We start from the raw sequence: 14,664 nt of genomic DNA, 5'->3' as shown, positions 1-14,664 counted from the left end.
GCGGCTTTTGTCACTGTCATCTGCAGCTTGTAGGTGTGGAAAGCTAGAGGCAAGGTCTTTTTCTACAGAAGTCTGTCTGCACATACTCAATCTCAGCACTGCGCGCAGTGAACCAGCACCATGCTCCTCTTCACTCTGCTGGTATGTAGGTCATGTATTCTTATACCATATATTTTTCAAGTGTTACTCTCAGGCTTCAACTTTACCTGAGGTATTTTGGGGGTTTGATTATTGCTTTTCATTGAGCAAATTTTTTAAACAGGCAGGTTTTGAATTTTGGCAAAAATGAATGCTTGTTTCTAATTACACTGACCTGCAACCTTTAAAGAAGTTAGTTTTTATTCATAGAAAAAAAAAATTCATACAAGCCTTTTGTTTTTCCATCAATGGAGGCTGATTTATAATCAAACCATCTAGCAGAGCAAAAATGATCATTGAATACACACCTTTCAATGGCATTCAGGTTCAGCTTGCTTTTTTATCTTCTAGATACTTGTTGTCCAAACTGTAACATGCTCAGAAGTGCACAGCCGCCAGAAACGAGACTGGATCATCGACTCCTACGAGATGGAAGAGGGACACCCGGGGCCCTTTCCTTACTCGTTGGGCAAGGTAAGAATACCTAGACAAACTGGTCTGGCTGTGTGTAAAAATATGGCAATGCTCATCTTGAAAATGCTGGAACACAGGATCATCAGAACATTTTAAATATATATTTTTACAAAAAAAAATAAAAAAATTAAGATACGGAAACATTCTTTAACCCTGATGGTTTTTTTCTATGTCAGGGCAATTTTCTGAGGTATGAAGGAATTTAAAAAGTGTATTAAAAATAGTAATGATTGCAGGTGGACCTTAACAGCAAATATCAAGTGTTTTTCGACCTGCATGGCGAAGGGGTGGACAAGGAACCAAAGGACGTTTTTTTCATTGAAAAGAACAGCGGTGAAATTTTTGTGAAAAAGGCCGTGGACTACGAGAAGCACAAAGTACTCAAGGTTTGTCTTGACACACATCAAACTTAGAATCTTGGAATTCTAATTCCTTTATCATAAAGATTATTATTAGTGTACTTTGTTTTATTATTATTTGAAATTAGACAGACTGGAAATGGGATCCGAAAGAGGGAGAAGACATGGTTACATGCTTAAGCCCTGCAACAGCGCTCCACCTCCAAGCCAATGACTAGCCGACGAGAGTATATAACTTAGTTATTTTGCATAAGCATTCAATGGTATCTAAATTTCAAAAATGTCAACCAAAAGCTTGACAAACTTATATGTAGTATAAAGGGGAATTGTGTTGGAGGTCCATATATATAAGTCCAGATCTATACATGACAACTTTAAATCAAGGGTTATAAAAACTTTCAACTATTGGGTACAAATTTATACATACCGTAGTATGTATTTAAAGCTTTAAAGTTTCATATATTTATAAAAGATGCAAAGCATCTAAAAAATATCTTGCCGAATTCACTGATAAATTAACTACAGGATGAGAAGGGAACAGATGTGACTTTATGGGATTCTTGTTGATCATTCCAGTTAGCTGCAACAGAAAAGGAAATACGACAAAATAAGGTTATGGATTTAGGGACACATATATTTTCATTTATGATATGGTTTTCTGGTTATAGTTTTAAAAACAAGCAAGTACCAGTCAATTAACCTTTGATAAAAGAGAGAAGGCCAGTTCAACCAGGAAGAGAGATGGTGGTGCGTGCCTTATGAGGCGCTGGCAACAAAATGGATAGCAGCATTGGTAAATAACATCCAGTTAATGAAAAAGGGTCTTTGACTTGTAAATCATGTCACAAAAATCCAGAATTGGACAGACTGTTACTTTGATCATAAGTTGCTTTGCAGAGTTTGTAAAAGTAAAAAAAATAAAGAAAAATAATATGGGGTTTGACCTTCAGGAGCAGGAAATTAATAATGTGAGTTTTGAATGAGAGTATATAGTTCAGGTATTTTTAGATCTAGGATAAGCCAAATAAAGAGAAGATATTTGGTAATAATATATTTGGTCATTTTCTGTTAAAAATCAAGCATTTAGTCTTTGCCTGAATTTAAGTTTGTCTGTGACCATTTATGTACCGTTCTTCCTTTTTCTTTTTAATTCCTGTACAAATTTCTCTATTTTATTTGATAGGGCAAGTTTAACCTACCTTCAAGATAGCAGATATCATTGCTTTAATATTTGACAACATCTCCTAATATTTCCCTCTAGAATAAAAAACACTTCATTTAATTCAGAAACACAAACAAATAAATTGAATTGTACGTTTTTTTTATTTTTTTTTTTTTTTTCAATTTCTGGAAGATTTATAGACGTTCCACTTTATTGATTACTTGGGATAAATGAATAAAAATACTGAAGCAAAACTGCTTGGTTTGTGTTCTTATAAAGAAAATGTAAATGTCATTCAAGTTTTTCGTAAACGCATATTAATTATTTTAATCTTTCTATCTGAAGCTAACCTTTGAAGCCAAGAAGTCATTAGACTTTACTGTTGACACTCGACTGGGAATTGAGATTATAATTCATGACATCAACGACAACCCCCCAGTCTTTGAAAAATCTCTCTATGAGATTACAGTAGATGAGGATGCCTCCCAAGGTAAGGACATGGGCTTTTCTTCCTCATTTTAAGTCATTTCTAAATGTATTGTTTTCCCTTATTTAATAATCTTTTATAGGTTCCCATATCCACACTGTGCTGGCCTATGATGAAGATAAGAGTGGAACCCCCAACTCAACTTTCCACTACGCCATCAAATCAGTTTCCCCAGAAACTTCAAACGTTGAATTCTTCATCAAAGAGACTGGAGCACTGTATTTTAAAGGCTGTTTTGATCATGAGGCAAGGCACTCCCTTATTAAGACTTTGAAGAAAGAGTTAGCTGTAAATGCAAAAACAGATGTTGCATTTCTTGTTCATCTGCACCTGACAAGCAATCATTAGAAATGACAGGTTGTGCAATCAGGGTATGCATGCTCTAAATACTGTCTAAGAGATCTGAAAAAACAATTGCAGAACAGGAACAAAAGTGAGCCGAATGGAAATGTTGATTACTCTCTTTGGGCGGGGTTACAGTCTTGCGGTGAAAAATATTTTAGTTTTTTTTCACAACCATTCTGCTACTCTCCTCATATAACATGACAGGTGGCCAGCAGGTATACGTTGCTGGTAGAAGCCATAGACCATGGGGAGGTTGTCCGCTTGTCCAGTTCGACCACAGTTATTGTCAATGTAGAGGACGGTAACAACCACCTTCCGGTCTTCACAGGTCAAACGGTAGGTAATCATTCTTGTCCATTCTTTTCCTGATAAAGTACAATTAAAATTTTCCCTTCCTCTAACCTTTGTAGGTCTGAGGTAGGCATTGCTTTCGACATTATGCGCACTAAACTATGTTTTAATAAACCTTTAGGGAACAAGTCAGTTTTATCCCTTTACAAAGTTGTCTCTGACTCATGCTGTTCTAATTGACTTTCATTTTAAAGATGCTGCAAAGCCAGAGAAGTTTACAATAAATCCAGGCAAAGATGCATACAGAACTATAAATTCTTTATAGTTGCATAAACTCATTATCAAAATTTCTAAAATAAATACAACTTCAATTTGAGTACAAGCGGTCAAAGGGGAAAATAATCAACAATAAGAAATGAGAAAGAATTGTAATCTAATATGTCATTTTTTCCGGGTACAATGGCAATATGTTTAAAATAAATGTCAATTATTATTTTTAATCTACACGTAACCATCTGAGGTTGATTCAAGTTACTAGGCACTAAGGTACATATGGGCACGATGAACATACCTATTCTTTTTTCACTGGGCTGGAGAGCGATACATATTTATCTTGCCGATGCAAAAAGTGAGAAGAATGGTAAAGAAGGTAAAGCCATTTCGATGTCACTATATACATGCCCAGTGTTTGGTTGGTAGTGATACCAGCAATAAAATAAAAAAAATAAAATATCCTACAATCAAAAAAGGATCAAAGTTGATAAGTTTGCTGAATAGTAACGGACGTTTGAACATGTTCCTTGGTTTTAGTTGGGTGGTGCTAAAACACCTGTCACACCATTGTGCAGAAACCTTCAGGTTCAACGGTATTGAAAATAAAACCATCTGTCTTATAACTCTTTCTAAACATAACATTGAACAACATTAGATTACCACAAAAAATCCAGCCTGTCAACAGTGTCATCCAGCCTCAAAAGCAGTGCAACAGATATATATATATATATATATTATCTGTAATGGGTGCTTATAGAGATTTGAAATCACATTCCCAGTTGCTCAGTTGATTGTCATTTATGATAAATAAAAACAAAGTTGCAAAATAAAAGTAAAATGTTTAGGTCTGACACAGCTAAGCACAGTTGAACTCAGCACAGATTCATGTGTGTTCAGCAGAACAGGAGTGCACCAACAAACATACGTCAGAGATATGACGGGAATGTTGTTCCACTAAATCAGATTAATTCCCTCGCATCTAGAAACATGTAGTTTGTGTTTTTTTTTTCAAATGACAACATGCAGGAAAATATAGAAAACAGCGTTTTTGTGGATTTGGACTAATCCCTGCAGGAACAAAGGCTCTTTATAGGTTTGGGGTAAAAAAAAAAAAATCCAGTTTTCTTTTAGAGCAAAAATTGATCATGCAATAATACTTTAACACCAAGATAAAAAAAAAATTGGTGCGCATCTTCAACTGCTGTACCAGCTACATATAGAAAATGATAATAAGTTAAACCCAACATTTGTGGGGCAGCCTTCAGTAGCACAGGGGTTAGTGTGCAGAACCCATGTACAGAGGCCCCAGTCCTCAATGCAGCTGACCTGGGTTCAAATCTGGCCTGTGGTCCTTTGCTGCATGTCTCTCCCCCTGTTGTATACCACCTTTCCTGTCAGCCTACTCGCCAGATTAGTGTTGCAAAAAATTTTTTTTACAATTGTTTTATAGGTTTAAGTTGTACCAATTGAATCTTTTTTTTTTTTGTATTACCCCACATGCTGAATCCAAACAACAGGGCTCCGGCAAAGTGAAAGAAAGGGAGACTGGGTTCTCTCCTCTGCGTCTCCATGTGACAGACGAAGACGTGTTTCAGAGCAAAGCCTGGAGAGCGAGATATAGCATTCAAGGAGATGAGGAAGGACACTTCAAGATAGAGACTGATACAAAGACCAACGATGGAGTTCTGACTGTTGTTAAGGTGAGAACGGTTTGGTACATGCTTTTTATTACACCTATTTATACATTAAACATGCAGTTTTAAAAACATGCAGGATGTTATTCCTTAAACTAAAATAATCTCGCATTTCAGGGTTTAGACTTTAAAAAAGGAGCAAAAAGAGAGCTGAAGATCTTTGTTAAAAACGAGGCTGAATTTTTCTCCTGTAAAGTGAAGAGCCGGCCATCCACAGGCCTCTGGAATGTTGACATAACTAATGATCAAAGTGGTGGTGGGGAAATCCGCTACAATGCCAAAGAAGTCGTCATTGAGGTATTGGATGTGAACGATCCCCCTGAGTTTGACGTGACTGTCAAAGAGGCCTCGGTGAAGGAGGACGCACCGATCGGAACCTGGGTGGAGAAAGTGACCGCTGTGGATCCAGACAACACTACTTCAAGAGACTTTATGTAATGTGGTGTTTTGTTTTTGTAAATGTGTGTACAATTGGCCTTTTTCCCTAGGGGTTATAATCTTTAGATGATTTAGTTGTTATGACTGTTTCAATCTGACAAAAAGACAGCTTGCAATTGAAAAAAAGTCAGACAGCTTTTTCACATATTAAGAAACCAGTAATTTAAAATCTAACAAGTCTATTCATAACAGGATCAACATCAGGCAGCCCATAAGATACGGAGTGCCACATTATTGCTAACTTTGTTAGAGCAGGGACTCTCAATAACTGTCCATTTTGTGTCAATCCTAAAGCCATACAATGAATAATTATTCATTTTACTCTTAAAAAATGATTTGTCAGTATGCCCCTTTTTTATAGAAATCTCATTAAAGGTCATTAGCTGACAAAATTCTCAAAGAGATTAATTAAAGAAACAAAAATATTGTACTGCTTTTACATCAACACTGACCAATGCTCTAAGAGAAAGCAGCAGATTCTCCTATTGGCAGGATCTCCTCTCCATAATTACTAAAACAAGGTGCAGGAAGAATTCGTTTTGATGGTTGGGGCTCCATGGTTTATAATGACAGCACTAATATGCTTTTGCATAAGGATAAGCCACAGGTGTCATGGGTCATTTTAAAGAGAAGGGAGAGTGTACGCTTTCTTAGCCTTGTAATTTCTCAGAGGCAGCAAAAACAGCCAACAGATTTGAAATACTGAACTGTGTCAAAAATACTCAGCAGAATGGACAGACTGGGACTGGAAAAACAACCTGAGGACTTTTTCTCTTTTTACATTACCTGTGTAATAAAAATCCCTAATAAAGTGGTCCTGATTGGGGCAAATAAAACTTTGTAAATAGTAGAGATTCATTTTAGGCTATTTAAATATTACCCATATCCGGAATATAACATTAAAGGGTCACATTCTAAAATAAAATATCCTGGTTTATACAATAACTTTAGAAGCAGAATCAGAAAAGCCTCTATTGCCAAGTAGGGTTATAGATTTACAAGGAATTTGCTTCAAATATAAGGTGCTAGACTTACACAATCATACATGGATGTTGAAGTAGGCCTATCTAATATAAAATAAAAAAAATGCCAGTTGTATATAAATATTAAGCAAATGAAGAAAGTAAGTTAATGTTTTTGCAGAACCCTATCACTGATTGGCTGTCCTGTTCTTAATCTGTTGAATATTGTAACCTGTCCCTGGATGTTTTGAAAGGAGCTTGAAGAATTTTTTTTTTAATTATTATTGTTATTTTGCACATTTTGTGTTATTTATCAACAGTTACAAAATAGGGCATGATCCTGCTGGCTGGATGAAGATCGATGCCCAGACTGGGAACATCACTACTAAAAAGTTGGTGGACAGAGAATCCAGCCACGTTGTCAACAACATCTACACCTTGATAGTGCAAGCAGTGGATAATGGTAAATACAGCCATTTATTATGATAAATGTATATAGCTCCTCTTGAAAGCATGATTTTTAACCTTTAACAGGGAAGCCACCAATGACAGGGACAGCCACGCTGCATATTCACCTCATTGACGTGAATGATAATGTGCCACAACTTGATATGAACAATCTGGAAATCTGCTTGTCTGATGGGCCGACTACCAGCAACATCTCAGCCACTGATCTAGATGAGACTCCCTACGGAGGGCCTTTCACCTTTGAGCTTGTTGGGGATGTCAGGGGAAAATGGAAACTGGATCCATCTTATGGTAAAAACTGTAATAAAAAGTAGAGAATGTCACAGCGACACAACCAATACATTCCAGTAAGCCATTGTTTCATCCTTGTAGGTTTCACAGCTGGCTTGGTGAGGGATTCCAGAGTGTATGCTGGTGTCTACTCTCTGAAAGTAAAAGTTTCAGACATGCAGGGACAGTACGGCGTTTACAGGCTGACCACAACTGTATGCTCTTGCTCTGTGGCTCGCAACTGCCGCAATCGGAGTGCTCCAACATTTAACGCGGGAGGAGCAGTTGGCATCGCACTGCTCTCGTTACTTTTGTTTGCAGTTGCTCTTCTGGCTGCAATTAGCTTCTCTTGCAAAGAGAATTTCACTGACATGGATACGGTTTCTCCTGTGGGAAACATACAGGATTCAAACATTGAGAACCCAGGGACTGACTGCAAGGTTACACATTATAAATTCTCAAAAATCTGACAACTTTAGGTACAAATACCAAATTCTGTCTTTCGTTTCCTCGTAAAGGTACCAAATAACCCTTCAACATCAGATGGTCAGACGAACAAAAATTCATTGAAGACTGAAAAGAAGTGGGACTGGACAAAGACTGAGTATTTCAACGTACGTACAAAAAACTGATTGATTTGAGAAGTCAGTCTATAAAGTTTGGCTAATATTTGTCTCTTGCTTAACAGGATACTAATGTGTCCTTATTACACAACCAGTCAGAGGATTACAGGAGGAAATATTACTGGAACTGGAGCAAGGTAATTGGCAACTTTTAGATGCACGCATTGTTTTCTTGTTCGTTCCATCTAAGAAAAGGGATTTCTCAGAGCTGAGGAATGAATCATTTCTGATGAGGTAGCCTACTCTGCTCAAACAAGGTTACTGATTTAAACAGCAAGTCTTGCATAGTTCATTTAACAAGGGAAGACTAACATTAGCTTAGGCCCCTGTCACACCTTTCCGATTTAAACAGTGTATGTCTGACGTCCCAGAATCTCCTAAAACATGGCATACATATGTATTTTTTTCAATTTTGGGTGTAAACATTGAGTATTCATAACAAGTCCAGCATAACGCAACTTATGCATAACGCATGGCAGCGTAATTCCCATGAAATGATGCACAAGCCAGTTTCCTGAGGGGGCAGCAATACACCTGGTGTGCATAAAAAGATGTCTTTGATAGTATTAACCTAGCTGCTGTTCACCGCCCACCCGAAAAAAAAAAAAGGTTTGCAGTCGCAGCTGATTAACCATGTCTGCTAGGAAGTTTGGTCGTGAACGGAGGAAGGATCCATCAGTCACCTTCTTGCTCACCCTATGAGGGGGATGAAGTCTGGAGGAGTACTGACTTTATACCAAAACGCTGCCAATAAGGCATTATACAGTAGCTGTGCGTTGGTATGCATTCAGTGGTCGTCTGGAACATTTCAAATACGTTCACATGCGTTGAAGTTTGTTATACATTAGTTATGCACACGTTACCCATAGGTTTTAGATAAGCTACACACCACGACTCATGAGTAACTTACACTTAACGTAGGTCAACGATCAGATATCTTACCTGTAACTTATAGCCCATGAATAAGCATACGTCAAGAAATTTTGAGCATGCTCAAATCTGACAACTTTAGGTACAAATACCGAATTCTGTCTTTTGTTTCCTTTTAAAGGTAGCAAAAAGTATCCATTCAACCTCAGATGGTCAGAGAAACAATTCATTGAAGACTGAAGAGAAGGTGGACTGGATGCAGAATAAGTATATCAACGTATGTACAAAAAGCCAAATATTTTAAAAGTCAGTCCAAAGTTTGGCTAATATTTCTTTCAAAATTTCGGCGTTTTCCGCATGTTGACGTTTTGTATTGAGAGCATGCTGGCACACGTCAACATGCGGCGGGTACGCCAGGAAATGTACCTGACGTATTCGCCTTATGCCAGTGTGCTCCTAACTAACAAAACTGACCCAACATCTGCCAGCGTTTTTGCACATCAGGCATACGCTCTAAATCATCAAGGTGTGACAGGGGCTTTCGGTTCTCGACAAACTGATGTGGAGCAATACTAAATTCAGAGTTTTACGCCTAGTGCTTGTACCTTTTGCTACCTTTTTGAAAAAAAAACAAAAAAACTATACATTTGTGTTTACAGTATAGAAAATGGGAATTCTACAAGTACAGACAACAGTTGCTGGAGGAATGGATGCCCTCTCAGATTCATTTGGTTAGTATTGCAAGTTGTCCTAAAGGCATTCAAAGCATTAAAACATTTTTCAGCCTTTTTCTTTATAATCCACAGAAAGTCCGCTCATTCCAGGAAACTGAAGAGGATCTACCGGAATATAAACCTCACATCTACGCAGAAGAGGGAGACGCCGACATCGTCTCAGATCTTGATAGCATTACCATTCCTGATAATGCTTCATTTGATGAACTTGAGGATTTAGGCCTAGAGTTTCAGGAACTGGCCTCCATTTGCATGTCAGCGCAAATGCAGATCAAGAGCAAAAATACCAAAACTATCTATATGCATCATGGCATTTAATGGCAAATGTTGTACATTTCTTGATTTAATCTTACAAGAAGCAAAAAAAAAGGAAAGAAAAAAAAGTTCTTACAAAAATGTTTAAGAGTTACAAATTAGAAGTTAAGTGCACAGTTCAATACACTTAAGTTAAATACTGCCTTGATCCAGACAATATTACAACTGCTGGATTAGAAAAAACAAAAAAGCCTCCCATTTCATAAGCATTTCAGCTCTTAAAAAAAAAAAAGTTGCTAAAGTTAGGGAGATTCATTTAAAGTATAACAATACTATAATTACAGTAGCAATAACAAAAAGTGTTCACACTCTTCCATTCCCAATCTTTGGGAGGTTGCGCTGCTCTGCAGAGCCTTCTGCTTTGCGCCCACGTCCGAGTCCTCTGCTTCTTAGGAAGCGACCAGGCACTCCAAAGGTTTCCATATTTAGCTTTTTTTCCTCTGCCCACGTGGTTCTCCTATGAAGGACAGTGAACATGAAGAATCAGAACCAAAAGCTGGTACAAATGCAGATTAACAACCAGTTACCTGGGTTTAGGATCTGATGAAATGTTGTCGAAGAAGCATTTAGATTTATTGTAGTACTTCTCTGCAAGGGTTTCCCCCTCTTTCACATCCGCCACGTCTTGTGCTTCCTCAACGTCCAGCTTGTCGACTGTATATATATAAAAAAATATATATAAATCGTTCTCCAGTATCCAGTTATAAAAATCTGACACATGACTCATCTTTCATCTACCTGTTGCCTCCTTTGTGAGATGATCCCTAAACTCAGCATTTGCAGTTTCAAAGTCAAAATCTGCCTCAAACTCCAAAGATGCAACTTTGGAGTTTTTTGCCAAGAGCTGACCTCGACTTCTGGTTCTGGATCTGCGATTGGCTGAAAATAACCATCAGAGCCAGTTCAAGTATGAAAGAGTTAAACTGATTGAGTGGAATATGCATTTTTTACTAAGTTTTTCCTCACACTTTGTGGGAAAGCCCTGAAAACAATTACTATGCCTTTTTTATTTAAATGAGTTTCATCTTCAAGCATTAAATAAAACCACCTTGTTTTTGTCTTGCCTTCTGTCTGTCAGCACCTTGGCCTTGTATCTTAGCCTCAGCTGATTGTGATATTGCTCGACCTGAGAAGAAAATAAAATAAAAATACAGTTATGTTTGACTCCAAAACAGAAGTTTGGGCTTTCACTTTTTAAATTTGAAATTTTAAGAGTGTCTGGAATAATTTTTTTTTTTTACTACGTAGGATCCCAGAGTTGATTGCTGATCTTCGCTGGGATATACTTCTAAGTGTCAATTACTTACTGGTGGGTACATTTTCCTTCTCAACCCGAGAGGCGTCTCGTGACGGGCCCCGATATGTACGAACAGGCAGCCTGCCCTGTGGCTGGATCGCAGCCTTTCCTTTTCTCTGTGGACCTGTGGCCAAGGGCATGGTTTGAACTGCCTGCTCCACCATAGGTCCCCTAGTGGCTGTACAGTGATGTCCTGGCACTAAGGGAAATAAAAATTATTTGCAAACATACATCCAGTAAGGTCAATGTTACACCTTCGAGGTACCATGTATGTACTTAAGCCTAGTGCTGCGTTGTACTGCTGACTCAGCAGGGTACTCGCAGCCAATTGGTTAAAGGTGGGCATCATTTCTCTGCAGGGACTCCAACGTGGGTGATATCCAGAAGGTGGTCCCATGGATGACTGAGAAAAAGGTAAAATGTTACAAGTTAATGGCATTTTCAAGAGTTTCAATTAAACTGGAAATGCACCAGTAAAACCAGTTTAATCATTTCAGAATGTTAAAAAGCAAAGTCAAATAAAAGTTTTAATCCAAAAAAATCTCTCCCCCCCCCCCCCCCTGTAGCCTCTACACCAAACATTAGGCCTAACCTATTAGAATTTACCTCCCAGTTCTCCTTTTTAAAATGTATTAAACATTGATTTGGCAATATGACCTTTCCTGCAGCACCACCATCAGGACAAACTTTCAGTTTGAGACGTCACCCATATTGGAAATCTTTCATCCAGATTGTAAATACATTCCAGACTCAGATTAAAACACTGATCCAAATGAATCCTTGAGTTTTTGTAATCCATTGGTCACTACAAAGTATCATTCTCTACTCTATTGTTAATCAATTTTGTCATCCCCAGAACAGTATATGCATTTTTAAAATTGGCTTTTATGAAAAGCTAAAAAAATATATATATATTTTTAAAGTCTTCAAAATGACCAACATCATATCTGGTGGGGCCTTGAAAACACTTCGGTAATATAAGCTGCATCAAACCAACCCAGCTCTAACTGGCAAGAGGGGACACTAGGCACTTTGTGTGGGAAAGTACTTATGAGAAATAGGTCTCCCATCCCTAATGTCATCAAATAACTACTCAATTGTGGTTGGATGTGTTAAGCCACACACAGGCTAAAAACAGCTGGGGGACAAAATGACCTCAGAGGAAGACCAATACATTCAATATAAAAAGCAAACTGAAAAAAAAAAAAAAACCTCAACCAATTTTATACATGAAATAAACAGGCCATTAAGTATTAGGCACATATATATATATATATATATATCTTAAAAAATGAATAGGGTGAAATTGGCAGAGGTGTCAAATAGGGAAGTACAAATACTGCCGTACACTTTTTAGGTATCTATACTTTATTCCATTACTTATTTTTCTTCCTACTTCTGACTTTTACTCATTAGATGTTCACACGAGTATCTGTACTTTCAAAACAAACGTTACTCTTTGCTTCGGACACACACACACACACACACACACACACACACACACACACACACACACACACACACACACACACACACACACACACACACACACGTCCTGCGAGTCATCTAATTACACTACTTTTCACTAGACGTGGATGGTGCTAATGATCTGCATTGGATAAGTCATAACGCATACCTTCATTAGTTAACTATTCGTCAAATTTGCACAAACGCCAAAGAAAATCTTTAGAAGCAGGCACGTGTTTTTCAAACCGTAAACACGAATTGTCTATGCCATGCTACAATGTCGGATTCAGAAAAAGATATTGAAATGTCTGAAAGGTCGGACAGAGGCGAGAGCGTATCAGGAGATGAACACCAACAAGACCTCCCTCATCCTTGGCTCCATCTCAAAGAATTTTTCAAAATAGCTGAAAAATTGAGCTTTCAATTCATATAGTGGCATCTGGCTGTTTTTTTTAAACGTTACTTTATACTTGTATACTTTAAGTAGTTTTTGGAGCACACATTTTTTCACTTACTTGATTAAAGAGGTCAAGTTGATTCTTCAACTTTTACCACAGTGTTTTTTAAACTGCAGTATCTATACTTTTACTTAAAGAACAAATGTGTGTACTTTTGTCACCACTGCAATTGGCCAAGGATATTACAAAGGTCAGTTTAATCAGAGTACATCACAAAGCAGATTGGACTGCTTTGAAGTTAGAGTAAAAAAGAAAAAAAAAAAAGTTTACTGGTCCGTAAACTAATGAGATGGTCTATTTGGTGAGAAATAGATGGATCAGTTTTGTTCTTTTTTAGTTTGTGTGACAGGATGTTCTCTATAAAAGTTTAAAATGACACTTTATATTTCTAATTTGTGTGTAAACATTTAATATACAGAAGTGGCACAGGCATTTAGCATCACTTCAGCAGGTTTATTAACATACCTGAACAATGGCAGGGTCTCGATGCAGCCCATAGTGCGGCTTCGGGGGTTCAGACACGGTTATATCTTTGATGTCACTTCCTCTGAAGATTATATATTCATAGATCTCATCTTTTGGCGGCACTGGTCTCTCCGCATGCCGGTCCTCTGTGCCATAGGATTTAACTGATAAAACAGTAAGATATATGGGCATACTTTAAGTTGAATATTGAAGGGGGAAAACATTTTTTTGCCTCATTACATTCTGTCTTTAAAGAATATTTACTTCAAATACTAAAAAACAAAAAAACAAAACACTGATAAGATATATACATATATATCTATTGTGTAAAAATTGCTGCACCCACCTTTGGCCAAAGCCACCGTTGAGCGCTCCGTGTCCACAGCAGACAGTATTCCTTCATAACGAATCTGGGCCTTGGAAATCAAACTAATTTTACTGCCAATGTAAGGGGTTCCACCTCCGGCACTCATCTTCTAAACGATTTTTTTTCTTTTCTTTTCAATAAACGACAAACGAATAAAGAGCGGCACCCAAAAAGAAATTATTTTAAACCCAAATTACACGCACCTGCGGGCTTTATAGGGATGGAGCTGCGCACCTTTTTGCAGACGAACGAACCAGCTGTGGATAATCAAGGGTCAGTTTGTTTCATTCTTCAGCGTACACCGAAATACTTAAAAGCAAACTATGGTCTGATAGCTATAATACAGTACAACCTGCGCACCTATATCAGAAAACACACAGAAGGATTCTAGTGCGCAGTTAAAAGTGTGCAAAATATGGGAAATTCTGAATATAGGGCTTGGTAGTTGTCCATTGCGCGAAATTGGAGGGAGTCGTCGCTTTTTTCCCCCCAACAACAGCCTAATAAAAAAAAAAAAAAAAAACTCCTGTCAGAATATAAAGAACATATTTTGGGGGATAAGTGTGGGAATATGAAAAGGCTAGGGATAGAAAAAAAAAATATATATTATTTTAAATTGCTTAGCCATACCATTAAAAGTTTCTCTGTTGTTGTATATGTTTTCAACCTTTTGATAGAGGCAGAGGCGTAGCCAGAAATTTTAATAA

At 37.5% G+C, this 14,664-nt stretch overlaps 2 protein-coding genes across 3 annotated transcripts; one reads left to right on the top strand and one right to left on the bottom strand.

Moving 5' to 3' along the window:
- Window positions 1-10,114, top strand: LOC107102018 (cadherin-like protein 26). 2 transcript variants are annotated; one of them, XM_015401151.1, is made up of 16 exons: window positions 1-141; window positions 490-612; window positions 849-998; window positions 2,479-2,623; window positions 2,703-2,866; window positions 3,170-3,301; window positions 5,047-5,229; window positions 5,341-5,657; window positions 6,944-7,086; window positions 7,158-7,382; window positions 7,464-7,801; window positions 7,880-7,975; window positions 8,050-8,121; window positions 9,036-9,131; window positions 9,514-9,585; window positions 9,661-10,114. In XM_015401151.1, exons 1-16 carry the CDS (start codon window positions 121-123, stop codon window positions 9,904-9,906), a joined length of 2,523 nt encoding a protein of 840 aa, XP_015256637.1. In that variant the 5' UTR covers window positions 1-120; the 3' UTR covers window positions 9,907-10,114. The 2 variants fall into 2 exon arrangements, with proteins under 2 accessions (XP_015256637.1, XP_015256638.1); XM_015401152.1 differs by lacking the exon at window positions 9,036-9,131.
- A 15-nt stretch (window positions 10,115-10,129) lies between these two features.
- On the bottom strand, window positions 10,130-14,063 carry LOC107102017 (protein LSM14 homolog B-B-like). The gene is made up of 8 exons (XM_015401150.1): window positions 13,937-14,063; window positions 13,591-13,754; window positions 11,477-11,603; window positions 11,211-11,399; window positions 10,952-11,029; window positions 10,642-10,782; window positions 10,431-10,557; window positions 10,130-10,360 (listed from the first exon to the last, which is right to left on the bottom strand). The coding sequence occupies exons 1-8, from the start codon at window positions 14,061-14,063 to the stop codon at window positions 10,207-10,209; spliced, it is 1,107 nt and encodes a 368-aa protein (XP_015256636.1). The 3' UTR covers window positions 10,130-10,206.
- Window positions 14,064-14,664: the final 601 nt, after the last annotated feature.

This window comes from Cyprinodon variegatus, unplaced genomic scaffold (genome assembly GCF_000732505.1).
Source record: "Cyprinodon variegatus isolate N-32 unplaced genomic scaffold, C_variegatus-1.0 Scaffold1189, whole genome shotgun sequence".
In the NCBI taxonomy this organism is placed as follows: Eukaryota; Metazoa; Chordata; class Actinopteri; order Cyprinodontiformes; family Cyprinodontidae; genus Cyprinodon; species Cyprinodon variegatus.
This window is presented reverse-complemented; position numbering and strand designations above follow the sequence as displayed.

Bases quoted from the DNA above. Each gene is read 5' to 3' on its own strand.
- LOC107102017 (XM_015401150.1), bottom strand. From the start codon at position 14,063: ATGAGTGCCGGAGGTGGAACCCCTTACATTGGCAGTAAAATTAGTTTG. The intron at 11,400-11,476 runs GTACATACATGG...TATTTCCCTTAG, and splicing joins CAACGCAGCACTAGGCTTAA to TGCCAGGACATCACTGTACA. The intron at 11,030-11,210 runs GTAAGTAATTGA...TTTTCTTCTCAG, and splicing joins GAAGGAAAATGTACCCACCA to GTCGAGCAATATCACAATCA.
- LOC107102018 (XM_015401151.1), top strand. From the start codon at position 121: ATGCTCCTCTTCACTCTGCTG. The intron at 3,302-5,046 runs GTAGGTAATCAT...TCCAAACAACAG, and splicing joins CGGTCTTCACAGGTCAAACG to GGCTCCGGCAAAGTGAAAGA. The intron at 9,132-9,513 runs GTATGTACAAAA...TTGTGTTTACAG, and splicing joins TGCAGAATAAGTATATCAAC to TATAGAAAATGGGAATTCTA.